This window comes from Syngnathus typhle, linkage group LG18 (genome assembly GCF_033458585.1).
Source record: "Syngnathus typhle isolate RoL2023-S1 ecotype Sweden linkage group LG18, RoL_Styp_1.0, whole genome shotgun sequence".
NCBI classification, from domain to species: Eukaryota; Metazoa; Chordata; class Actinopteri; order Syngnathiformes; family Syngnathidae; genus Syngnathus; species Syngnathus typhle.
The window spans coordinates 6,046,303-6,068,915 of record NC_083755.1 but is presented as its reverse complement, the minus strand read 5'-3'; the positions used below and the strand labels follow the sequence as shown (position 1 = coordinate 6,068,915).

General features: G+C 46.6%; 5 protein-coding genes and 1 non-coding gene across 9 annotated transcripts; 4 read left to right on the top strand and 2 right to left on the bottom strand.

Annotated features, from left to right (window-relative positions):
* Nucleotides 1–753: 753 nt before the first annotated feature.
* On the top strand, nt 754–825 carry trnac-gca (transfer RNA cysteine (anticodon GCA)). The gene has a single exon. It is a non-coding gene; the product is annotated as a tRNA-Cys (tRNA).
* Nucleotides 826–1,416: 591 nt separating this feature from the next.
* Nucleotides 1,417–5,714, bottom strand: plxdc1 (plexin domain containing 1). The gene is made up of 13 exons (XM_061264848.1): nt 5,580–5,714; nt 4,042–4,145; nt 3,493–3,636; nt 3,360–3,429; nt 3,162–3,284; nt 2,974–3,092; nt 2,818–2,917; nt 2,578–2,673; nt 2,434–2,515; nt 2,314–2,374; nt 2,134–2,251; nt 1,925–2,073; nt 1,417–1,851 (listed from the first exon to the last, which is right to left on the bottom strand). Exons 1-13 carry the CDS (start codon nt 5,647–5,649, stop codon nt 1,726–1,728), a joined length of 1,362 nt encoding a protein of 453 aa, XP_061120832.1. The 5' UTR covers nt 5,650–5,714; the 3' UTR covers nt 1,417–1,725.
* LOC133143091 (dickkopf-related protein 3-like) lies at nt 5,687–8,940 on the top strand. Of its 4 annotated transcripts, none has more exons than XM_061264851.1 (6): nt 5,687–5,826; nt 5,933–6,078; nt 6,447–8,111; nt 8,178–8,352; nt 8,425–8,626; nt 8,720–8,940. In XM_061264851.1, exons 3-6 carry the CDS (start codon nt 7,959–7,961, stop codon nt 8,778–8,780), a joined length of 591 nt encoding a protein of 196 aa, XP_061120835.1. In that variant the 5' UTR covers nt 5,687–5,826; nt 5,933–6,078; nt 6,447–7,958; the 3' UTR covers nt 8,781–8,940. The 4 variants fall into 4 exon arrangements, with proteins under 4 accessions (XP_061120835.1, XP_061120836.1, XP_061120833.1 ...); XM_061264852.1 differs by having other exon boundaries at nt 5,933–6,563; nt 7,970–8,111; XM_061264849.1 differs by having other exon boundaries at nt 5,933–8,111.
* A 515-nt stretch (nt 8,941–9,455) lies between these two features.
* tectb (tectorin beta) lies at nt 9,456–11,704 on the top strand. Its single transcript, XM_061265128.1, has 9 exons — nt 9,456–9,519; nt 9,695–9,885; nt 10,430–10,581; nt 10,640–10,712; nt 10,781–10,968; nt 11,070–11,232; nt 11,296–11,374; nt 11,461–11,493; nt 11,570–11,704. Exons 1-9 carry the CDS (start codon nt 9,456–9,458, stop codon nt 11,647–11,649), a joined length of 1,023 nt encoding a protein of 340 aa, XP_061121112.1. The 3' UTR covers nt 11,650–11,704.
* On the bottom strand, nt 11,182–16,714 carry gucy2g (guanylate cyclase 2g). The gene is made up of 22 exons (XM_061264954.1): nt 16,370–16,714; nt 15,961–16,309; nt 15,785–15,894; nt 15,485–15,658; nt 15,287–15,431; nt 15,095–15,230; nt 14,917–15,020; nt 14,676–14,842; nt 14,473–14,613; nt 14,320–14,403; nt 14,151–14,255; nt 14,016–14,087; nt 13,779–13,947; nt 13,377–13,532; nt 13,137–13,311; nt 12,847–12,987; nt 12,598–12,790; nt 12,357–12,531; nt 12,194–12,292; nt 12,029–12,120; nt 11,857–11,961; nt 11,182–11,791 (listed from the first exon to the last, which is right to left on the bottom strand). Exons 1-22 carry the CDS (start codon nt 16,712–16,714, stop codon nt 11,723–11,725), a joined length of 3,306 nt encoding a protein of 1,101 aa, XP_061120938.1. The 3' UTR covers nt 11,182–11,722.
* A 775-nt stretch (nt 16,715–17,489) lies between these two features.
* acsl5 (acyl-CoA synthetase long chain family member 5) lies at nt 17,490–21,417 on the top strand. Its single transcript, XM_061304566.1, has 20 exons — nt 17,490–17,563; nt 18,057–18,228; nt 18,287–18,398; nt 18,466–18,530; nt 18,611–18,712; nt 18,770–18,869; nt 18,988–19,166; nt 19,238–19,270; nt 19,359–19,410; nt 19,477–19,550; nt 19,633–19,710; nt 19,784–19,918; nt 19,994–20,128; nt 20,188–20,283; nt 20,344–20,505; nt 20,575–20,691; nt 20,764–20,907; nt 20,969–21,070; nt 21,141–21,212; nt 21,281–21,417. The coding sequence occupies exons 2-20, from the start codon at nt 18,073–18,075 to the stop codon at nt 21,410–21,412; spliced, it is 2,046 nt and encodes a 681-aa protein (XP_061160550.1). The 5' UTR covers nt 17,490–17,563; nt 18,057–18,072; the 3' UTR covers nt 21,413–21,417.
* Nucleotides 21,418–22,613: the final 1,196 nt, after the last annotated feature.

The following is a 22,613-nucleotide window of genomic DNA, read 5'->3' as shown; positions in this document are numbered from 1 at the left end:
AACATTTATTTTATCATCAATGCACTTTACAGCAGTTGAGGCAGTTGAAGTAAACATCCGAGATGACTTCCAATGCTTATAGGTTAAATCACTTCAGTTTTTTTTTTCAGGGGGTGTAGTAGTGACATATTTTAATACACATAAATGCCATGAGTTTTTTTTTCCCAGGGTTGACTTGTAGTGACATCATTTTTTAATACGGTTCTATCAGTGTTGGGCCCGCTTTACCGTCCCTTGCCATGCTACGAGGCAAAAATACACATCCACATTACACGACTGCGAAACTATATTAATTGACGTTTTATTTTCTTTTTTTATTTTTATTGTATTTTGTTTTATTGCAATGCCGCGGGTCAAAAATACACGTACACGTAATACAACTGCAAAAACCCATGTCAATTAATGGGTGCGCTGATGTTTTGAATTGCTCTGTCGCCCCCCTGCGGCTAAACTCTGAAGCGCATGCTTGAACCAATTACTATAATATAAAAACTAAATGAAATTAAAAAACGTAATATAATGAAATAAAACATTTGAGAACATTTATTTGCAACAAATAAATTCAGATTTAAGTATGTATTATGCTGGATTTGCTGGACACTTGCAGTACTACGCTTATTTTTTGTATTATGTTTTAAACCCAGCGGTTAAAGGTGGATTCGAAGGATAGTTTACGTATTTTGACGCAGTACCGAGTGCCTAAACGCTTGCTCAATATTTATTAATTTCTAATTTTACGCTACGATCGTCATCGGGGGTATAGCTCAGTGGTAGAGCATTTGACTGCAGATCAAGAGGTCCCCGGTTCAAATCCGGGTGCCCCCTCTTTTTCAATACCTTCTACTTAAATCTTTTTTTTAAGTGCCATATTATATAATTGACTGTTTTGTGTTTTTTTTTTAAATGCAATTGACTTTAATGTTACATATAGAAACCATATGTCTGGAGTGTCTACCCACTTAGCAAATGGAGTTTATAAACACCAACGAAATCTTTAGTTAATAATTTATCTTATAAATGTATCTATTCTGCACTCTGGTCCACTTTGATGAAACAATGGAAGTCATTAATATAATGAAGCATCTCAACAGACAAGTGAACACACCCAGGAATTGTTTTGAATAGGTAAAACATGCATAAAGTCTCCATTCCCAGTAATTCAAAACCACTGTGTTGTGAGAGAAGATCAAGAATGCTGAAGGACATTATCCGTTAGTCTTAAAATCATTTAAAATAATAATTAATAAAATAATTTACGACCCATATGACGCAGCGTATAGTGACAGGCAGAACAATTATATACTTATCCGCTAGGTGGCAGAATTTCCATCATTTCATTCATAGCTGAACGCTCAAAAAGCTTTGTGTGCAAGTGCCTTGCTGAATAAAGGTTGGGAAACACACTTGATCATATCATTAAACTCTCTGAAACCATTTTTTAATATAAGACATTTGACCTTGAAAAATAACACCACAGAAAGGATGCCAGTTTCTTAATCTATAGAATCTACAGTAATATCATGTAACAACCAAAATGCCGGCTTTAAAAACACAGATGGGACGTGTCCATTGACATTTTATTTTGGATTGATGGGGTTTTCTTCTTTTCATTTTAGACCTTGCCGACGGTGTGTCAAGGAGACGCAAAGCAGGCCAGGAAGAGCTGCCAATCGTTGGTGAGTGGATTTTTCTGTTCATCTGTTACCATCCTCAAGATGGCCGCCTTCAGCAGCACTGTTCCGCCTCGATGAAACCTTCCTTCTCGTGACCCGTCAGCTCCACCTCGCCGTAGCTCGACGGGCAGTCCTGGTTGCGGAACTTCGTAGCGGGCCAGTAGTTGTTGCTCCGTCGCTGCGGTACAAGCCATTCAAGTCGTTAGGGCGAAATGAAAAATATTTAAAGTGTCTGTGACGTATGTGGACACCTGCATGAGGTAGAAGGGCGGCGCCAACGTGGGGTGCGTGTTGATGTAGTACACAGCTAGCAAGGTTAGCGCCACCACTAGCACGAGAGCCCCCACTACACCGGCGATGATGGCCGCATTCTCAGTCATCCTTGTGTGGTCTGGAGGTTCTGTTTTGGGGAGAGTCAGCCATGGAATACGTTCCAGAGACGAGAGACCACTCAACTCACCCCTGGTGACCACGTCGTCGCGGATCTTGGCCGAAGATGACGTCGGAGCAGCCGACGACGAGGATAGTGTCGGATCTTCAGGCGACGCCGTGTAGTAGTCCTCGCATTTGCCTTCAGCCTGAGCGCCATATATCACGTGACTCAGCTGAAGAACATCTGAAGGCTTCGCAAGTCTCTCACCTCTTCGGGACAGTTGTAATCCAGCCACTCCTGCCGAAGACGGTCGATTCCATCTGAGCATCTGAAGCGGAAGCCCGAGTTACTCTGGGCGGGTTGCAATTTGGACCACCGTAGTCGTACCTTTGAAGCGTGTTGCACCACCCGCACCCGCTCGTCAGGTTGGACCCCAAGCAGAGATCGCAGGACGTGTGTTGAAGACAAGCTGAAAGGCGAAACGAGTTAGTGGACCCAATAGCGTCTTTTCCTGCCATGTTTTTTACGTACTTGGCAGCGGCGTGAACTCAAAAGCCAATCCGCTGGCAATGGTGCTGGTGTTGATTTCAACCCGGTGATACTCGTAGATGGTCCTCTGCTTTGCATCTTTAAGACAAAAGCATTCTGTAAGATCTCCGTCTTTTTGCGCTAGGATCATTAAGATGCTACGACCAGGACGATTTTGCTAACAGCTAACGGGGACAATTCTGCTCACAAACATTTTGGCTTGACAGGAAGTTGAAAGATGACCTGCAATCTCCGGAGATGGGATGTAGGCCACGAACGCGTCCGACATTCCCACTTTGACGGGATGCTCCGTCGAGTTAATCCCCTCCACCGGCACCGGGATCTGGACAACAAAAGCGTTGAGTGAATTTGGACGACAGATGTGGAGAAGAATCTCACCTCTCGGTAGTTAAACACCACGGTTCCGTTTTTGTGCAGCGCCGCCTGGAACGTGAAAGCTCCTTCGGTTTCTCGGTCTTTTAATCGTACTTTGTCCCATTGGACCACAAACAGATGACCTGGACACACACCAGAGCGCCCTCTCTGGTCACACTGGTCACATGTTCCCCTCCATTTCCCACGCTTACCGTTATCTGAAAACCTGACGGTGGAGTTCATGGAGAAACTGGGGTCAAAGTTGGCCATGAGGGGGGCGATGTACTGGGTGGCAGTTAGCATGCGGTGGGTGATCTCCCCCATGAAGATAAAACCTTGCGGGATGAGAAAAGAACTTCACATCTTCTGTCCAAAAAGATGGCTCGGATTTGGATGATGCTGAAACTCACCACCGGTCGCGACGATAATTTGTCTTAAGTAGTGTCCATAAAATGGAAAGTCGAATGATAGCGCCACCCTCTGGAGAAAAAAACAACATGATCAGGGGAATATTTTCAAGTTAGCATTTGCGACGCCTCTCACCGCCGCCTTCTGGTGTGCGTTGGACAGGATGCCATGGATTCGGACTTGGCTCTTGTGCAACGAGTCCAAGTCCACCCACAGGTCTCGGGTACGCCTGTCGTCGGGGCCGAAACTCTGCCAGCTGTAGTAGCGCTGCGAGTCCTCCTGAAGAAATATTGGTGAGACAGCGTTATTATCGTGGAAGGAGAGCAGTGAAAAATGGAACGCTTAAACTCGTTGCTCCACATACAGCCGGCGACCCATTTTTTTGCCTTTGAGTCGACATTTCCTGGAAGGGAGGGGTCGGGGGGGCTTCCTAAGTGAGGGGCATTCACTGGCATTGCAGCTGCATGATTGTTAAATCCCACTCCCTCCCTTTAAACCAGCACTGGCCGTCCAGAAGTCAGCTTTGTCCAAGTGAGTCATCATTAGTAACGTCAGCTGGCAGGACCTCTGCTCTATTTTTCCATTTGGATCAAACAAAGGGTTGAGGCACGACGCTCAAGCTAGGTCTAAAATCCGCACTACTGAACACAACAGGATGGAGATATTTAATAATTGGCTTCTCACCACTATATGGGTCATGTTGTCAGGCAGGAAAGTGATGTCCAGTCGTCCTCCCTGCGCCGGAACGCTGCGAGAGCCTCTGGGCCGTCGGAGGCCGGTCTCGCTCTCTGCGATAAGAAATCCCATCATGTGAGAAAGTTGAAGAAGGAGTTTTAAAGCTACACGGACACACTTGGTAGCGTGCGGGTACATCTGTTTTTTATTGGTTCGACTCGGAGTCAACTTTTTTAAGGTGCAGCACTGCAACTTTTAATTTATGCGCAGGCGTGGGTGATTTTGTAATGGAGAAGCTCGTAAAACAATTACCTAATTAGCATATTTGAGTGCCAGAGTTTCTGCTACGACTGAAATTTATTCCCAAACTTCTTCCATAATTGTTTACAATTGTGATTCAACTGTCATGTCCAACCCCACCACTAGGTGCCGCTAAAAGGTCATATTTTAGGAAAACTGGATCTCACCGACAGCAATGTCCCAAAAATGATTCATCGGTCAGTTCTGTTGACATTTAAACAAACAGCATTTTCACCTTTTTTTTTTTTTTAAACATGTTACAATACGGAACCAAATGTCTTGGCGGAAAACAAAAGCTGATGTTCTTTCCGGCTGTTTGGAAGCCCACCAATCCACGGATGATAAAAACATTTCCTCTAACATGAGGTGAAATGAAGGCAGTTGAAAAAAACAAAGTGTGAAGGGCACTTTAGGTTTGTCAGAACAAAAGAAAATCTGTCTTGAATGTGCTAAGCGCGCAAAGTAGCGTACAAAGTCATATTGTGTTATACAAGAGTGTCTGATGTGCATTACAAAATATCCAGAGGTGCTCTTGGCGTGGGCTGAAGCCACAAAAACACAGTTCTGGCAGCTCAAGTCATAGGCGTCTTTGGGTCCTTGAAAAGCGCTATATAAATTGAACGAATTATTATTGTTATTATAAACTGAAACTGAAAAAGGAACTTGAGCTCATGCCTGTATTCACGTGATGGAGTTTCACAGCAGGACCTAATTTGACTGGGATTAAAAAATGTCTGGCTGTTCATCCTGCCAATAAATAACCTCACTAAATGTTTTTTTTAACTCATTAAGTGCCTGCACAAAATGGATATTTGACGTCTATAGCCGTCAATGGGAGTGAATGAGTTAAGAATTCTCTCAATGTTGTTGGCAGGTATGAGAACAGAATCTCTGATGGTGATCACGAGGGAGGCCAGAGGAGGAAAGTGGAGCACCGCTGATTTGTTGGAGGAGGAGCTGAAGAACGGGGTCTGGCTAAAAATATAGAATCTCCAAGGAGAACAGAAATACATACTGTACATGCAGGAAGGTAAGTAGGTACACAGGACAGCTTCGAAGTAGGAATTACCAAAAAAAAAAAAACACGACATGTTAATAAATCAACATTTTCTGGATGCTTTTGTGTTGAGGGGTTGGGCTCAGTTTTTGGGTTCAGGACAATCCTAAACTTTGGGAATAAAGTCAGGGAATTTGTTGTTTTCTTGAATTCCAATAAACTCTGGAATGGACTTGGTGGCTGGGCTTACCTTCATGAGTCCACAGGGTCCCCAACTGAACCTGGAGGAGACACACGAGGAGAAGTCCGCCAAGCTCCATCTCCGCTCGCTTTGTCGTCAGTCCCACGTCTCGACTTCCACTGGGCTTCACCGCCTGCGGTTGCTTTCCCTCTCCTCAGCCAAGGTTTTTGCCCTTGCAGCTTTGCTCCGTGCTCCTTCAGAAGAACATCTGGGACGGCGGCTCCATGACAGCGGGAGAGTTGACAAAACAGCTCGAGTGAGGAGACTCTTTTTTTTTTTTTCTCTCCCTCTCTCCACTCTCTCTCTCTCTCTGACTGTTTGAAAGAGGAAGGAGATATTTATGCTTTTTTTTTCTCATTCAGGAGAAGTGGGCCAAAAAAAATGAGGAGTCTGGGAGGGGCTACCCCCCTCGTGTGAAGCCAAACAAACATGATGATATTTTGGAAGAAAACATGTTTTGCTGTCACCAAAACACCACATGGGCCATGATGGAGATCACCTCTAAAGAGTAATTGGCAAGTAATTGGTCACACACCTGCAGTGACCCCTTGTGGTCACATGCACCCGCAGACAGGCCACCGCAACAGTAATGCATCAAAGATGACAAGGCCATTCAAAGTCAAGTGGGAATGTCAAAACCCATCATGGCTAATTTATATTAGCTTATTGATCGGCAAATCGGACTTTTTGGTGGCTCACACAAATGTGATCCAAATGTGCGCTCATGACCAAAACAATGTCTGGAGACTTTTCTGGGTCGCATCTGTTGACTCACTGTTGCTGTGCCGTCAGAGTTTTGATGGAAGCCTCATTGATTTACAACTGTTAACTGCACGTTGTGCTCTTCGCCCTCGCGGCGTTTCAATTTTGGCACAGGGGGAAGTTGTCGGGGCTGTTTCCCATTACGGCAGGAATCACATTGGCCTTTCTTGTCCCAATTGGAAACAGGCTATCGAGAATATGGAGTCGACCGAGATGAAAGACAGACCTCACGTGAGGATTAAATAAAGGATGTTATCAAAGAGCCCGGACACTACAAATTAAACGAAAAAAGATGTATCCAAAAGATGAGTGTGTTTTTAGTTTCAATTGTGCAACAATGTACAAATGTGCATTGTTTTGATTTGCAAGGCCGGTAAATTGGGGGTGATTCCTCTCAGCATCTTCGCCCGCCCTACTGTGGTCAGCATTCATGGCTCCCCGCGGGGGGTCAAGGTCCATTACAATGGGCAAAGATCACCCTGCCCCGAAGGTTGTTTTGTTACATACCCCCCCTTCTCCTCCCCGCCTCGCTAGCATGTTGATTGAGAAAAGGGAGCACGTTCATTACGGAGGTCATTAGCGGAGTCACAAACACTGGGGGAGCATGTTCACACTTATCTGCCGGCTAAACAAATACAAGCGGCGGCCATCTTGGTCTCACTACGAATGGACAACAAAAAGAGAGTTGACATTGTGAAACTCGAATCCTAATTCGTGTTTGTAAAAAAAACATAACTTTAGTGGCGTTTCTATCTTTGTTACAATACGCAAGAATTTCATCTTTTCAATCCATCGAGGCCATGTTTACATATTGCTAATGGGTCCAGTTGCGGCCATTGTGTCAGCTAATTGAGCAGCAATTATGTCATTAGTCTGTGTTAGCATGTTTTGATAAAGGATTTAAGTAGCCGGCGCAGGATAGCAATCACCTCTGTCTGCCGTCAACGATATGCAAAGGAGTCCTGGATTTATCCTGGCATCAGTCTGAGGAAAGGACTGAATGCTAATCAACGGTTAGCCAACAAAAGCATTGATAAAGAAAATTGGATTTGTTTTAGGAAATGTGAAATGCAGGCAAATACATTTGTTAGATTTGAAGTAATGTGTGATTGCTTTGCCAAGATTTTTTTTCTCAGCCCCATTTATGCCTCCCCCCATTGACCCCCATCAGTCCCCCATCCCTGAGAACTAATAGCTGATGGTAATTACATTTAATGAGATCAGGGGGTCGTCTGCAGGGTGCACTCCTGCAAATTGGTCTCGGCATGGGGTCTGAGGTAGGGGGGCGCTGGGGTTTAGGTCCCCAGATTGTTTTTTGGGGGGAGTCATGCAGTGACGAGTAGCTCTTGTGGTCGTTCCCAACTTTAGGGGGGACGTCGGGCGGTGAATCGTTGTTTTAGCTAATCCATTAACAACTAATTGTCTCCTCCTCCCTCGCTAGTTGAACAAACAGCCCATTGGGAGGGGGCCGGGGTTACCCACAGGGGGGTCGACTTGGAGCCTTATAAGTGAAAGAGGAGCTCGGACACTGTCACTTGCTGACGCTGAGATTTTTGCTGCCACCTCCAAGACACCAAGTTGTAAAACTCCCGACCTGGTCTTGATTTGCCCTCCATTTTGTCTGCCATGTTGCCCAGCGTGTGGATGGCGAGCCTGTGTCTGTGCTTCACTCGGACCGAGGCGCACATTTGGGCGTGGATGCTGAACATGCCCCACAGTCCACCCAAAGACGGGACCGCGGCTATTCGGGACGTCGCGGCCCCTGGCAGATCCACCACGGTAAGATTTATTTCTTGTCTTCTAGTTTTCCAAAAAGTCCTGAACACGCGTCACGCTTGTCCACAGGCGATGTGCCACCACGACAGGACCTGCGGGCGGGGTTTTTCCTGCGACCGCCACTTCGGCCTGTGCGTCCCCCTCCGCGGGGAGGGGCACTACTGCCGCAGGGACGCTCAATGCGTGCGAGGCCTCAGCTGCATGTTCGGCAAATGCCACCGCAGCATTCCCAATGGGCAAGAGGGTAAGCGACCTACTTTTCAATCTAAGCATTATTTCTTATTTCCAATCGGAAATAACAATTTGAATCCCCCAGGCGCACGATGTAAGGTGGACCGCGACTGCGGGGCGTCCATGTGCTGCGCACGCCACCACGGCGAACGCGTGTGCAAGCGGCGGCTGATGCGCGACGACGGCTGCTACGTCCCCGACGGCGGCCTGGCGTTCAGCATCAACCAGATCTGCCCCTGCGACGAGGGGCTGCTGTGTCGGGAGAATATCGCCCCACACAGGAGAGAGTGAGTATTATTACCATCCAAGATTACAATCATTCTAAATATTTAGTTTTTCTCATGTCGACGTGACCTAACTCCGACTTGGTTGTCTTCCAGGAGGGATTTTATTTACCAGAAGGAGCACACAAGCTGGACGTGCCAAGTTCCCAAAAGCTAACGCCGAGCTCAATCCTAACACTATTTATTAACCCTATTGTACAGGATTGTGTATATAAAAAATGTCTCCATGTTTTGATTATTTCTTGTAATATTTGTGACCTGAAGCACTCCACTGACCTGCGCTCGTAATAACTCTGCTGTATTCCAATAGAACCAATAAAAATGTGAATGTGTCCTCGAATGAGCCACACTTTGGTCCTTTTAGTAACTCAAATGACATGTCTGCTGTAACCCGAGCTTTCGTTAGATGCTATCGACGCGACTCATTTTGATGTTAATCAGCAGCGGTGAGACGTTCGTAGGAATCTTGATTCTCTCGCTCCAATCTTAAGTGAATAACCAGCCGCAAAATTAAGTGTATGGATATTTCGGAACATTTGTATGCCTTTCGTCAATGTTGTAGAAGGTTCTTTTTATTGTTGCTGTAAAATGGCACATTTCCATCAGGTCCATCTTTGCAAAAAAAAAAAAAAAGCGGCCGAGCGAGCGTCCCGAGAGATGACAGTCATTTAAAAGTGAATGTCCGAGCAGCACAGAAGGCTTTTTGTTGGCGGGCCCACAATGGAGGCTCTCCGAGTGGGAACGTGGACCACCTCCGCCACATAAAATGCTAGGGACAGCACACAGGTGAACAGTCTCCCAAAATATTTGCATTTGTGTCCTGCATGGGATCATGGCCGCCGCTTTGCTCCTCGTGATGCTTCCTGTGGTGTTGACCTGTGTTCCCCAGAAAGCAGGTAAAATAACTTTGGATTTTTGATTTATAAAACAATTGCTCCTCATGAAATTCATCTAGCATCAAGAACCGTGCGTCCCAGTTTACCCGGCCGACCTTTCGCCGTCATTTGGGGCAGGGATCCCGCTGCCCCAGGATGCTCACTAAACAGCGTGTTTCTTTGTCCGACGTTTCAGATTACGTGATGGTGTCGTGCTTCCCCAACGCCATTATCGCCAACGTGCCCGAGTGTCCATACGGCTGGGAGATGGAGCAGCTCTCTCTGGGGGGCGTGTGCTCCACAGGCGTGCATAGCTCTGGTTACTACCGCTTCATCATTCCTGACCTGACGCCCAAGAACCACTCGTACTGCGGCACTCAGTCAGAGGTGAGGCAAGCTAGCAAGCTAGCAAGCTAGCATGGCCTTGCGCTAAATATTACCCCCCGCAGACTATAAAAATATTTGGGTCCAGTTTGAGGCTTGTCGGTCAAGGCACCATCTGGATGACACTTCCATGTTTTTGCAATAGCTTTAAAAGGAAACTTTATTTTTCTTCTTCCGTGGCTACTGCCAAATAGCTCGCCTTCAGCGCGCAGTCAGACCGCCGCCGCGTGACGCCCATACGACTTTAGAATGATGGCCAAAATCAGCCAACATTACAACACACTGCTGCTTGACCCACTTTGATCCGACAAAAACAGGCAAACACAGCAGATGGAGAAGTAACAGAAATTCTCAAAGTCATGCAAGCTTGTTTAATATCTCATGGCGCACCCCCTCGCCCCCGCACATACCGGAAAAAAGGAACTTGGGGTTGGGTTAGGAGTGTTTGGGTAAGGCTAAGTTGCTTTGGGTTAGAATTGGGTCTAAGTCCCTAAGAATTTCTTCCAATCCAAACGTGGCTTTGTGTTTTCCCCACTTTGTGGACCAGTACATCCCTGGCAAAGATGCCCGCTACATCTTCTTGAACTGGGTGGTGTCCAACGACACATCCCTGACGCTCAGGAACCAGCCGGTCAACTACACCTTCAGCTGCGTGTACCGAGCCACTTATCTGGTCAACAACGCCGTCTTCAGTCAGAGGTCAGTAAGCACCTGGTTCAGGTCTTGGAATGAGTTTGGACTCAAGTGTTTTTTCCAGAGTGGCCACCGTCTACGTCAGCAACGGAACTTTGGGCTCCTTTATGTCACAGCTGTCCATGGGTGTGTTCACGGTGAGTTTCCCCAATCCTGGAAAGATGGCGGATCATTTGACACTCCAACTTGACGCCCCCCCCCCCAGAACGCCAAGTTCCTGTACGCCAAAGAAGCTCCGTACGTTATTGACACCTCCGAGATTGGATCAGAGGTCTTTGTCGGTGTGGAGGCCAAAGGGCTGAGTGGACGTTTCCGCGTAGTCATCGAAAACTGTTGGGCTACGCCGACGCCATACTCCACAGATAGGAGGAGGTGGAGCCTCATCATCAACAGGTATGGAAATGTAAAGTCTGTCTTGCAACCAGCGACCAAGCTAACCTGTCTTGTTTTTTTTTCTGTGGTGTAACATCAATCTTTCATCCGTGTCCCTCCAGCTGCCCATCTGATGACACCGTGAACATTTTCGAAAACGCCAAAGATGGCCGCTCCACCTTCAAGTTCAACTCTTTCCGCTTTGGAGGTCAGGAAAAGTTGTCCACCGTGTGGCTTCACTGCGAGGTTTACGTTTGCGACAGCGAACGACTCGTCTGCCAACCCGTGAGTCGGAACGTCTCGGTTAAAGAAAACTTTTCTTAAAACTGCATTTCCTCCCGTGTGAAGAGTCCATGTCCAGCCAGAAGACTGGCATCCAAAGCGGAGACAAACGGTGGCATCTTGACTGCTGAATTTTACATCAGAGGTACAGTTCGGTACTCGTTGGAAAAAACTAACCACTAAAATCCTTCAATTAATGACAAATAATATAAATCACCATTGTCTTCACAGCTAATGGATCGGCCAATGAAGGTCATATTATAGGTAAATACACAATTTGCACACATTGTGTGTGTGTATGTTGTGTAATTGTGTGTGTCTTTTGTTGTTTGTTGTCCAGGAGTGTCTCCACCTCTCCTGTTGCTCATCCTAATCAACACATACTGTCATGCTTACACAAATTATATGTTCGAAACTTGAAGGAAGATGCCTTGAAGCCTATTTGGAAATTCAATAAATATTAGAAGAGTATAAATGTGGTGTCCCGGGTAAATTAAATGTCCACTGGAACTAAGGTGACATCCTCCCCGGAAGGTTTCTTGGTGCTGCACACTCCAGTTTTCTTGACACAGCACAAAAAATTTGGTAATTCGAAACACAACAGAAGAAGATGGGTGTCGGGTGTACCTCTGCTGCCACCTGGAGGCTCGAGTTCGCCTGTGCAGGACTGGGTAGAGGAGGGTCGAAACCTTGTTTGCTCAACAGCCAGTAGGTCTTCTGGCAGCCTTTTCCCTGATGCCAAAAAAGTTCCGAATATTAGCATATGGGTGTCAAACCCAAGCCCGTGCGTTCAAATCACCTTCATTTCGATTTGTCCCCTTTCCTCAAGCTCGAATGAGCCCACCTGGACCAGAATGTCAGCGGTGCACTGCGAGATGTGAATCTTCAAGGCTGGTGAAACAGGAAGTAGGTCATACACACCAGTTGTTTGCTAAGCAAATCATTTTTCTGCAGGTTGTCTCACGTAAACTGTTGCTCTCCATTCGAGAAGCCATGTTGACCGTATCGCCAAACAAACAATAGCGAGGCATCGTGCTCCCGACCACGCCGGCAACAACTGGACCTGGAAAAAAAAACGCCGCCATCTTCTATGTGAAACCTTTTGGCTTCATCTCTTTTTTTCTCACCTGAGTGGATGCCGATGCGGATGGCCAAGCTCTCCGTGGGCATGTGGCGAATCCGGAAGCGTTTGATGGCGCTCAGGAAGTGCAAGGCCATGGTGGCGATCTCCACGGCGTGCTGTTGGCCGTTGGTGATGGGAAGACCGCTTGCTACCATGTAGGCGTCGCCGATGGTCTCCACCTGGAAGATGAACTCATCAATAACTACGAGTAAGAAAATACAAAAACTTATATTCAGGCCGTGCACCTTGTAGACGTCGTACATCCGGATGATGTCATCAAAGAGGCTGTAGAGGTCGTTGAGGAACATGACCACCTCCATGGCCGAGCTGACGGCGCACATGGAGGTGAAGCCCACGATGTCGGAGAAGAAGATGCTCACCACGTCGTAGCTACGAGGCTCCACTGATTTCCCCGCCATCAGCTCGTCCGCGATGTACCTACGAGACCGGCGGACGCGTCAACGCCGAGGGGACTCGGTCGTCAACGTGGTTACCTCGGCAACATGCTGGAAAGAAGCTTGTCTGTGCGAGCCTTCTCGGCGACCAGTTGATTGGTCCTCTCCTCCACCACATCCTCCAGATGATTGGCGTATTTTTCTAACTTCTCCACCATGTTGTCAAGAATGTTTGAATGGCTGCAGCGCGGAAGGGAAAAAGCACTCAATTTGTATAATTTTTTGTTTTCCTTTGCAGTCCCCCTCTGAGATATTCATGGTGCCCCCTTGCCACCCCAAAAAACATCCTAGCGCCGCCAGTGTTGGCAAAGGAAAAATATTATTGAAACCTCTCCGGGCTGGCCTCCTTCAGCTGTCTTAGAATGGACCTAAACGGTGGTCGGTGTTCTGGATTTTCATTCCAGCAGATCCTGATCAGCGAGTTGATGTTTTCATCGCACAGTTCAGACAGGGCCGGTCTGAGGGGCTCGCCGCAGATTGGCCCCCGCAGCCTATTGATGATCTCTGCGGAGATAAGTTGACAATCGTTATCGACTGCAAAAATGAGGCCAAAATATTTTCATAGTAACCTTTGGGCTCCATGTTGAAATCATGGAATGGCCCGCCCTTGGAGTTGTACATGAGCTCCCACAGGATGATAGCAAAGCTGTAGATATCCCCTTTGGGGGTCCCGTTGACATCTGCACTGATTTGTCTCAAAAGCTCCGGAGCCGTCCAAAACAACCCTGAAACATCACGTCACTCGTTTCTTGCTCACATTGTTCAAAGGCTGGAATTCCAAAACATTCTTGTGGTTGCAGTTTTGGTTTTGAAGGCATTCACCAAACTTTGCTCCCATGCTCCATTCGCATGCGATGATGAAAATTGAAATGTCACACAATGTCTCGTGTATGTGGTTCTAATTTGGGTCCAATCTCATAAACTTTTTTGTAACTTTCTCGCATGTTAGGACTTCAAACATTTCCTCTAACCGTCATATTTGGGAGTTCCCGGCGGGCCTCGGTTGCTTTTACTGCCATATTTAAACTCCCACAGTCCGAACCCGGAGAGTTTGACCTGCAGCCGGCTGTCCACCATGCAGGTGCTGGTCTTTAGGTTTCCGTGGAACTTGAGCCTGCTCTTGTGGATGAAGTCCATTCCCTGCAAAAGGTAACACCTTGTCACATCAGAGCGGGGTCTCAAAACAATCGGTGAAAAGCGATACCAACGTTGACGATGTCGTAAGCGAAGGAAAGCTTGAACATCCCATCCAGCTCCACGTCGGAAGCCTTCAAAATGTCCTGTAAGCAACGACACTACTCTTTATTTTTATTATTTTTTCAAGAGGACCACAGCTCACTGACCTTCAAGCTGCCCTTGCTGCAGTACTGCATGACCAGACAGGCCTTTGGCGGCTCCACGCAGGCACCAAAGAACTGGACCAGGTTCTCGTGCTTCATCTCCTTCATCTAATTAGAGGTGTAGACGATTTAGCAAGGCGGGTTGCTGAAAAAGTACTCTGAAGAACATTACCACGTTGAATTCGGTGAGGATGGAGGCCCCCTGAAGTTTCTCGCAAACGTCTCTCTTGATGTACTTAATGGCCACGTAATTCCCCTGCGTTAGAAAAGTCGAAGAAAATACTTGTTGATTTATTTTTCATTGGATTTTATTCTACTTCAGTACCCGGTAGAGTCCAATGGTGGTGTAGACGTGCTCTTTGCCCATTTTATCCTTGAAGCAGTAACTCCTGTTGGACAAAGTAGAACGCGAACCTCCACTGCCACTCAGAGTCCTGGTGGTGCTCACTGACCTGGCCTGGACCGCCTAGAAGGAGACCACTCAAAACAAAGCCACAATATGCTACGTTTGACGACAAAGGTAAGTACCGACGCCTCTCTGACGATGGTGATGTCACCGTAGTCGATGAGCCACCAACGCGAGTCCTCCAGGCTGCTCTGTAAGCGCAACTTCTGCAGCAGCAGGACGCCGAGGCCCAGCACGGCCAACACGCCGACGACGGGGAACGTGACCAGTAGAGCCAGAAGGGCCATGTCTTACATGACACCGGCGTGTTAGGTTAGTAGTCCTCCTAACTGCTCGCCCCTCCCCTCTCTACACAAAGCATACCGTTACTCAGCCATTCACAAAGTTCGTTGTTGAAGCCGCATTCGGGGTTGTCGGCCGGAGGTCGTCCTTTGGGCCAGGTCACTGCGGCGAACATGGGCGTCGGCCTGAAATCCACATTTTACATTCCAACCATATTTGTTTAAAGCTCAACAAAATGAAATTTTGTGTTGCTTATTACTGTATGCTTTTGCTGTGGCTGTCAAAATGGAGGACGGGGACAAACGCGGCGGTGTCCTTGGAGTACTGCAGGTCGTAAATGGAATAGTCCAAGTTCCTCTCCCCGTCCTCGTCAAAGTGGACCAGTCCCGAAGCTCCTGCGAGAGGAGCCTCGCTCAGTGTGTTGTCGTTTGAAATTTGAAAGCTCATTTACCATGAAAGCGAATGCTGTTCTTGTTGTTCAGTTTCTCCAGAACTTGACGTCCGTCGCGAGGATCCTTGCCATCTTTCAAGACCTCCTTCAGAGCCATGGCGTAGAGCAGCACGGCGTCGTGCAGGTAGGCCGAGTAGGTGCTCACCTGAAACGGATGCAATCAATATTCCTTCTTTTCCTCCTTTTCCATCTTGTTACCTCTCGTTCAGATGTCAGGTTGCTGTGGAATGGAGGTCCTCTGAGTCTCTCATACACCTGCTCAAAGAAGTCATAGTACTCGTAGCCGTCGTACGACTTCTGGCCAATGATGAAAGTCATGTCGAAGGCTCGGAGGTTCATTTGGCTGTCCACTGAGTATTTCCACACGTTGTCCTGCTCAGTGAAAAACATTCGAACCATATTCACACCTTGAAGAGCATGAAGCAAGTTGCTAATTTGTAATTAGCTTGGATTATTTGCTATTTGATGGAGATTTTCACTCACCACGCCGCCACTGACCTCAAAATGCTGCACCAGGAAGAACACGTAATCGCCGCCCATCAAACCTTGCCGCTCGGCCTCCAGCAGCAGCGCCGACGAGTCTTCCTTATTGGTCAGGACCACGATCACTGCACCGCACACCGACACACGTGTAAAAATAAAAATAAAAATAAAATCTAAAAGTGAATCATCACCTCTGGCTACAGTTGCGATGTACTCGACGTTGCGGTAAACCAATTGTGTGTCGCTGGTGTCGAATTGGACGGCGGCCGTCAACTTGAACTTTGACCTCAGCAGCGTCTCCACCGTCGTCCACAGCGCGTCCACTTTGTCCCACGTATTGGAGTCCAAGCCGCCGCCAATCATGGCCACGTGCGTCCACCCGAAGAACTCCAAGGTCTTCACCAGCACTTCGGAGCTCCTCTTGAGCGGCGGCACCAGGTTGATGTAGGAGTCGTACACTTTGCCGTCATCCATCTTGGATGATTGTCCCACAAAACCGAACATCGGGATGCTCCACGTCGACGCGATCAAGCCGGTCACCTTGACGCAAATATATTAGTAGCATCTTAAATGGAACCACATAAATCCAAAAAGGCGTACCTCAGCTTCTTCAGGACACGCTGGACCAAAGACGGCGGACACGTTGTCCCTCCACACCTGTTGAATGAAGCCCCCTAAGGACAACTTAGGGCTGCAGGCTGTGTCCATGTAGACGAAACCCAAGCTGTAGTTTCCCAAGAAGGACGGGTTGGTGTTCACCTTGTCCACGGCGATCTGGATCGCAGATCCCAGCCGCTGCGCACTGAAGGGGTACGACGAGTTCCAAGGAGCCTGGAAGCCGATCAGGAGCTTGGGAGGGGTCGACGCAAGACCGGCGCCGGCTGTCAGGGCGAGCATCAGGTGGAGCACCTGGGTGACACCCGAGGATGATCTACTCGTCGTCATCTTCACACTACGAGTGACTCGATGTCACACGGCTTAAATAGCGACCCCGCCATCCTCGCAGCCGAAAGTGATGCTGGACAGGAGGGGCCGAATTTGCTCGAAATATTTGGACTTAACATAATGAGGGGTGTGTGTTTATTATTTTGAAATATTAGGAAATTATCCCTGCATTGAATTGATGACAACTAATCAGTTTGTATCTTACTGTATAGAGAGCAAGAGAGATTGAAAGATAAATAAAAAAAAAAGATAAGAGCATAGTTGATGGTCCTGATAAGATTTTATCAACAAATTCCAAAGGTTAATTTTCAACTTTGTTGATAAATGCTAGCGTCAAAGTTCATCACTTTGAACACACAGTGTGAAAAATGATTTTTTAATTTGTTTGCTTTTGCAATTGAATGTATAGGAAATAAAGCACACACACACGTGCACACGCACACACACACACTCTCACACACACGTGCACAGGTGCAAGCACTCACAGGTGCTAATGAACACCAGTGAAAATGTGTGTGCATGTTGTGTGACATTAATGGTGGTCGCCAGGCCGTGTTTCCATCAGGGATCTTCACCCAAACATCTCTGCTTGTACCGCCAGGTAAGCAACAACACATAAACATGCAGACAATAACTATTGGGAGATGGTTTCTTATTTTTATTGGCTGTAAGACACAATTAAGTCGATAAAGAGGCTCTGCTCGTGCTGCTCTATCACACGTCCAAAGTTTAAAGGTCGCTCTTTGACTTTTATGACCACTACACGTTCTTTTTCCTTCTTGTGAACGGGAGAAGAGGTGAGAAGAGGTTCTGCTTTGTGTCCACGCTGACAGGACCAGCCAAGGACTGGTAAGAAGATTTTGATGTATAGCAGTCTAAATAAATCAAATTAATAAGCCCACCCCTAATACTTTTTGTTAGGTGGTTTACACTTGCCAAATGTTGTTAGTGGTGGTGTCCCGCAGGGGTCTGTTGTCTGACTACTGGTGTTTGTTCATGAGTGTGCTCAAAGAACTTATTTGATTTTAAATATGCAAATTAGACTGTTCATTCAGAGATAAGGACAAATAGTATGGTTTGAATTCAGATTTTTTTTTTTACTGTTTTTAATAATAGTGTGAAATGTATTTTTATATAATCCGACAAATGGTGGGAAATGCATTTGCGCTGACGCTTGTTGATTGATTTTAATCCTTATCTGATGATTCAGCTGTATTACACTGTTGACAGTGTGACAATCTTGCGATTTACAGTTTGTTGTGCAAGGCGTCGACTTTGACCCCAATTCACGGAGTCGAAGCACTCCGACCTGACTCGACCTGCTTCTATTTTTTTGCCAAAGAGTCTCCCAGCAAATCATGGAGTCCCTCATCGAGCTGCTCTTCTCGCCTCTTCCAACGCCGGCCGTCTTCTCTCTTTTTGCCTTGGCGGCCGCGACGCTCTTCTACCTCTACACCAGGCCCAACCCCTTGCGGTCCCCTGCCGACCTCAATTGCCAAACCCTGGGCATCAAGGTATGACGCAACGCCGCCTTTAAAATATTCGATCATGTGTCCTACATCTCCTTCTTAGGATGGAGCTAGGAAGGTAGCCTTGCTCAAGGACAACAATAACCTGCTAGCTTACTACTATGATGACGCCAAGACTATCTATGAGGTGTTCCAGAGAGGCATGAAAGTGTCAGGTAAGCAAAATGAAACTACAATAAAATGTGTGCATTTTTCTCTAAAGCTCATTGTTGGTGTTGGCAGGTAATGGGCCATGTTTGGGCTTCAGGAAAGCGGGAAGGCCGTACCAGTGGCTCAGGTACAAGCAGGTAAAAAAAAAAAAAATAAATCACACTAGGTTTCAATCCAGTTTGAGGTAGAGCATTTAAACCTCTCCTACTTTTTGAAGGTGTCTGACAGAGCGGAGCATCTGGGCTCGGGGCTCCTTCAGAGGGGCTTGACGCCCACTCCCAATACTTTCATCGGCATTTTTGCTCAGAACAGACCCGAGGTGAGCTAAAATGTTAGCGGGTTGCATATCCCTTGAGATTAATCTTTCTGTTTGTAGTGGATTATTGGTGAGCTGGCCTGTTACACCTACTCCATGGTGGCGGTCCCTCTGTACGACACCTTGGGTCCCGAGGCGCTGGTGTTCATTATCGACCAAGGTAATTGGACACGCTGCTAATTACAGTCCAGTAGCGGGCAAAACAATGTCAATGCTAGTTTTTTTTGAAAAAATAATTTAGAGAACGAGCACAACATTTTACTTGTTTTGCATTTTAGCCGCAATCACCACGGTGTTGTGCGACAACGTGAAAAAGGTCGAAGTTCTGCTGCAGAACCGTGAGAAAGGCCAAACACCTGCGCTCAAAACCGTCATCGTGATGGACCCATTCGACTCGGACTTGGCTGAGAGAGGAGCCAAATGTGGGGTGGATGTGGTGTCCATGCAGGATGTGGAGGTATTAAAGGGTCACAAAAGTAATGGGACAGGCTATTTAATGAGGAACTGGACTCTATTTCTTTTTTGCAGGCTGCAGGGAAAAACCAACCCCAGAAGCCAGTGGTAAGCAATGTTTAGCAAAAAAATTTCACCATTAGTAGGGTGCTAATTTCATGATGGCACATGCTAAGACTCTGCTTGTCCATCACAGCCTCCAAAGCCGCAGGATCTCAGCATTGTTTGCTTCACTAGCGGAACAACAGGTACATACACTTTAAAAATAAAAAAATGTTTTATGATGTTGATTTTAATCTGTTTAACTTTCAAAGGAAATCCCAAAGGCGCCATGCTCACTCACGAGAACGTCGTCGCTGATGCTGCCGGTGTCCTGAAAACCTTTGAGGTGTTTTTCAATTATTATTTTTTAAAATTGAAATATGCATGTAAATTAAAACTGGAAAGCAAACTGTTTGTGCCCCCCACAGACGGCCATTGTTCCAAATACTGAGGATGTTAGCATTTCGTTCCTGCCATTAGCGCACATGTTTGAAAGAGTCGTGCAGGTAAGATGGTTAACCTAATGGTGATTTATTTATTTCTCTCCCCCATGAATTGTTTATTTCTTTTTCCCTCCAGACTGTCATGTATGGTGCTGGCGCTCGAGTCGGGTTCTTCCAGGGGGACATCAGACTACTGCCGGATGACATGAAGACCCTGCAGCCCACCATCTTCCCTGTCGTGCCGCGACTTCTCAACCGGGTCTACGATAAAGTAAGCTGTGCCTTGTGCTTGATGCATCTCTTATTTATTTCATGTCTCCACAAGGTTTATGCTATCGTTGTCCAGGTGCAGAGCGGTGCCACGACTTCTTTTAAGAAATGGCTGCTCAACTTCGCGGCGCAAAGGAAACTGGCTGAGGTGCGGGAGGGCATCGTCCGCAGCAACAGCATTTGGGACAAGCTCATCTTCCACAAAGTGCAGGTGCGACTGGTTGTGACTGGACAAAACCTTGACCTTTACTGACCCGGCAATCTAATTAGGAGTCGCTGGGTGGACGAGTGCGAGTCATGGTGACGGGGGCGGCGCCCATCTCTTCTTCCGTGCTCGACTTCCTCAGGGCCTCGCTCGGTTGCCAGGTAACTAATGTAAAAGTTCAAGTGAAGATCGGTGCATCAATTCTGTTTTACATCTCGTAGATCTTTGAGGCGTACGGTCAGACGGAGTGCACGGCTGCCTGCACGTTCACCATGCCAGGAGACGCCACTTCAGGTCATGTTGGTGTGCCTCTGCCTTGTAATGTGGTTAAGTTGATGGATGTGGAAGAGATGAATTACTTTTCATCCAATGGGGAAGGCGAGGCAAGTTCAAAATTGAAGCATCAGTTATTCTTAGATGGATTGTTTTCATTTTCTTTGGGTCTTTTACAGGTTTGCATTAAGGGTACAAATGTCTTCAAGGGTTACTTGAAAGATCCAGAGAAGACCGCTGAAGCTTTGGATAAAGATGGTTGGCTCCACACTGGAGACATTGGAAAATGGATGCCAGTGAGGAACATGATCTTTTTAAATTTTGCATTTGCTTTGCACAACAATCAATTGGGGTCTGTTTTTGATCAGAGTGGAGTTCTGAAGATCATCGACCGCAAGAAGAACATCTTTAAGCTGGCTCAGGGTGAATACATCGCACCAGAGAAGATTGAAAACGTCTACGTGCGCAGTGGCCCTGTGGCCCAAGTCTTTGTGCATGGAGAGAGTCTACAGGTGAGACTGACACGACTGTGCCTATATCAATCGGCCTCTAAAATTAACCCCCTCTCCCCAGGCCTTCCTGGTCGCAGTTGTGGTACCTGATCCAGAGGTCCTCCCAGGTTTGGCCAAAACCCTTGGATTCCAAGGCTCCATTGAAGAACTCTGCAAAAACAAGGTAACACTACTGTGTGATTGTGAGAAATGTGATCAAGTCTTTCATTGATACTTGTTTGGTGCTTTTGCAGGAAATCAAAAAAGCTATTCTTTCAGACATGATCAGTCTGGGAAGAGAAGCTGGACTGAAGTCCTTTGAGCAGGTAACTGCTACTCGGCTACAAAGAGTAATGTTTTAAACCTAACTTTGTGAAATGTCATCCCTGTTCAGGTGAAGGATGTGTATCTGCACCCAGAGCAGTTCAGCATTGAGAATGGCCTCTTGACCCCCACGCTGAAGGCCAAGAGAGCGGAGCTGAAATCTTTCTTCCACATGCAAATTGATCAACTTTATGCACATTAAATGAACTCCACTTACTGCACGTTGTCATATTTCATTTCACTGCAGATGTAGTAATCACAGGAAGCATGCACGTTTCATGCAATAGGCAAACACTGCTCTCGTGTGGTAGAACATGGTAGCACAAATGTTAAGTTTGAATTTTTAGGAGGCTCGAGACCATGAAAGCATGTGGAAAACATGTAAACGAAGGCCCAGATTTTAACCCATATTTGTATACATATTTATTTTTCGTCTGCTTAATAAAAACTCAACCGAAACTTTCAATAAAATAGCAATTTGTGCATTTGAGGGCACACTGTTTGAAAGGCTTATTTTATATTTTTAATTTAAGAATTTAAATGAACACAGTAACATTTAGAGGCAAATAGCTCATTAACCACCCCAAACATTGAAGATATATGCAATATTTCATATTGGGATGGTTTGTTTATGTCCGGGGTGTGACGTCACAAGTCGCATGTGGACGTCTCCATGTGACCCGGATGGGTGGGAGTGTTGAATCCTTAGAATCAGTTCACTGAAAAGATTCGTTCTTTTGATCGACTCGTTCACTCACGAGCCAACACTAGTGGGTGTGTTGGGTCACTGATCCCGCAATTGACTGGAGGAGGAAATAGTCACAACGTTCTTGTTCGTCTGCCGGCCGACCCACTGAGGATCTCTCCGGACGCGCGGATCTCCTCTTCCCCTATTCCCCATTTTTGGATGGAAGAGGATTTGGTGGTGGAGGAGTTTCGTCACCTGGAAGCCAAAATGGCTTCTCACGCTACAGGTGTCCGCCGTTTGCAGGTAAGGAGACGACGTACCAGTTGTCTATTTTTAAAACAAAAATAACTCAAATGTTAGTGCAAATGTCTGCCATAGACTGTCAACAAATATTCAAATTGTTTAATTAAATTGAGTCTTCTGAGAGCTTACATCCTGCACATGACATGAATTACTTGTGCGCCCAAAAGGGGAGGATCAACCATTGAATGCATTCACTCCATATTATCATGGTGTCTCTAAATATATATATATATATATATATATATAAAATAAATAACGCAGTTTAAAATAACCCCTCCATCATCATCCATCCATTTTTCTGCAGCACTTGTTCTCATTAGGGCCATCAGTGGGTTGAGTTTGACTGAGTCACTTGAGATGAGAGGTGGTGTGGACTCACATTGACATCAATTTATATTACAATCCCCAATTA

What these genes read in the sequence shown, in the direction of transcription:
- plxdc1 (XM_061264848.1), bottom strand. Translation starts at nt 5,649, where the DNA reads ATGGAGCTTGGCGGACTTCTCCTCGTGTGTCTCCTCCAGGTTCAGTTG. An exon ending in CCCATCTCCGGAGATTGCAG is followed by an intron (nt 2,674 to 2,817) that starts GTCATCTTTCAA and finishes TTTGTCTTAAAG; the next exon opens with ATGCAAAGCAGAGGACCATC. An exon ending in ATTACAACTGTCCCGAAGAG is followed by an intron (nt 2,252 to 2,313) that starts GTGAGAGACTTG and finishes TATGGCGCTCAG; the next exon opens with GCTGAAGGCAAATGCGAGGA.
- LOC133143091 (XM_061264851.1), top strand. Translation starts at nt 7,959, where the DNA reads ATGTTGCCCAGCGTGTGGATGGCGAGCCTGTGTCTGTGCTTCACTCGG. An exon ending in CCCCTGGCAGATCCACCACG is followed by an intron (nt 8,112 to 8,177) that starts GTAAGATTTATT and finishes GCTTGTCCACAG; the next exon opens with GCGATGTGCCACCACGACAG. An exon ending in CATTCCCAATGGGCAAGAGG is followed by an intron (nt 8,353 to 8,424) that starts GTAAGCGACCTA and finishes TGAATCCCCCAG; the next exon opens with GCGCACGATGTAAGGTGGAC.
- tectb (XM_061265128.1), top strand. Translation starts at nt 9,456, where the DNA reads ATGGCCGCCGCTTTGCTCCTCGTGATGCTTCCTGTGGTGTTGACCTGT. An exon ending in ACTGCGGCACTCAGTCAGAG is followed by an intron (nt 9,886 to 10,429) that starts GTGAGGCAAGCT and finishes TTTGTGGACCAG; the next exon opens with TACATCCCTGGCAAAGATGC. An exon ending in AACGACTCGTCTGCCAACCC is followed by an intron (nt 11,233 to 11,295) that starts GTGAGTCGGAAC and finishes TCCCGTGTGAAG; the next exon opens with AGTCCATGTCCAGCCAGAAG.
- gucy2g (XM_061264954.1), bottom strand. Translation starts at nt 16,714, where the DNA reads ATGACGACGAGTAGATCATCCTCGGGTGTCACCCAGGTGCTCCACCTG. An exon ending in CATCGCAACTGTAGCCAGAG is followed by an intron (nt 15,895 to 15,960) that starts GTGATGATTCAC and finishes TGTGCGGTGCAG; the next exon opens with TGATCGTGGTCCTGACCAAT. An exon ending in AATGGAGAGCAACAGTTTAC is followed by an intron (nt 12,121 to 12,193) that starts GTGAGACAACCT and finishes CTGTTTCACCAG; the next exon opens with CCTTGAAGATTCACATCTCG.
- acsl5 (XM_061304566.1), top strand. Translation starts at nt 18,073, where the DNA reads ATGGAGTCCCTCATCGAGCTGCTCTTCTCGCCTCTTCCAACGCCGGCC. An exon ending in TCAACCGGGTCTACGATAAA is followed by an intron (nt 19,919 to 19,993) that starts GTAAGCTGTGCC and finishes ATCGTTGTCCAG; the next exon opens with GTGCAGAGCGGTGCCACGAC. An exon ending in AAGAACTCTGCAAAAACAAG is followed by an intron (nt 21,071 to 21,140) that starts GTAACACTACTG and finishes GTGCTTTTGCAG; the next exon opens with GAAATCAAAAAAGCTATTCT.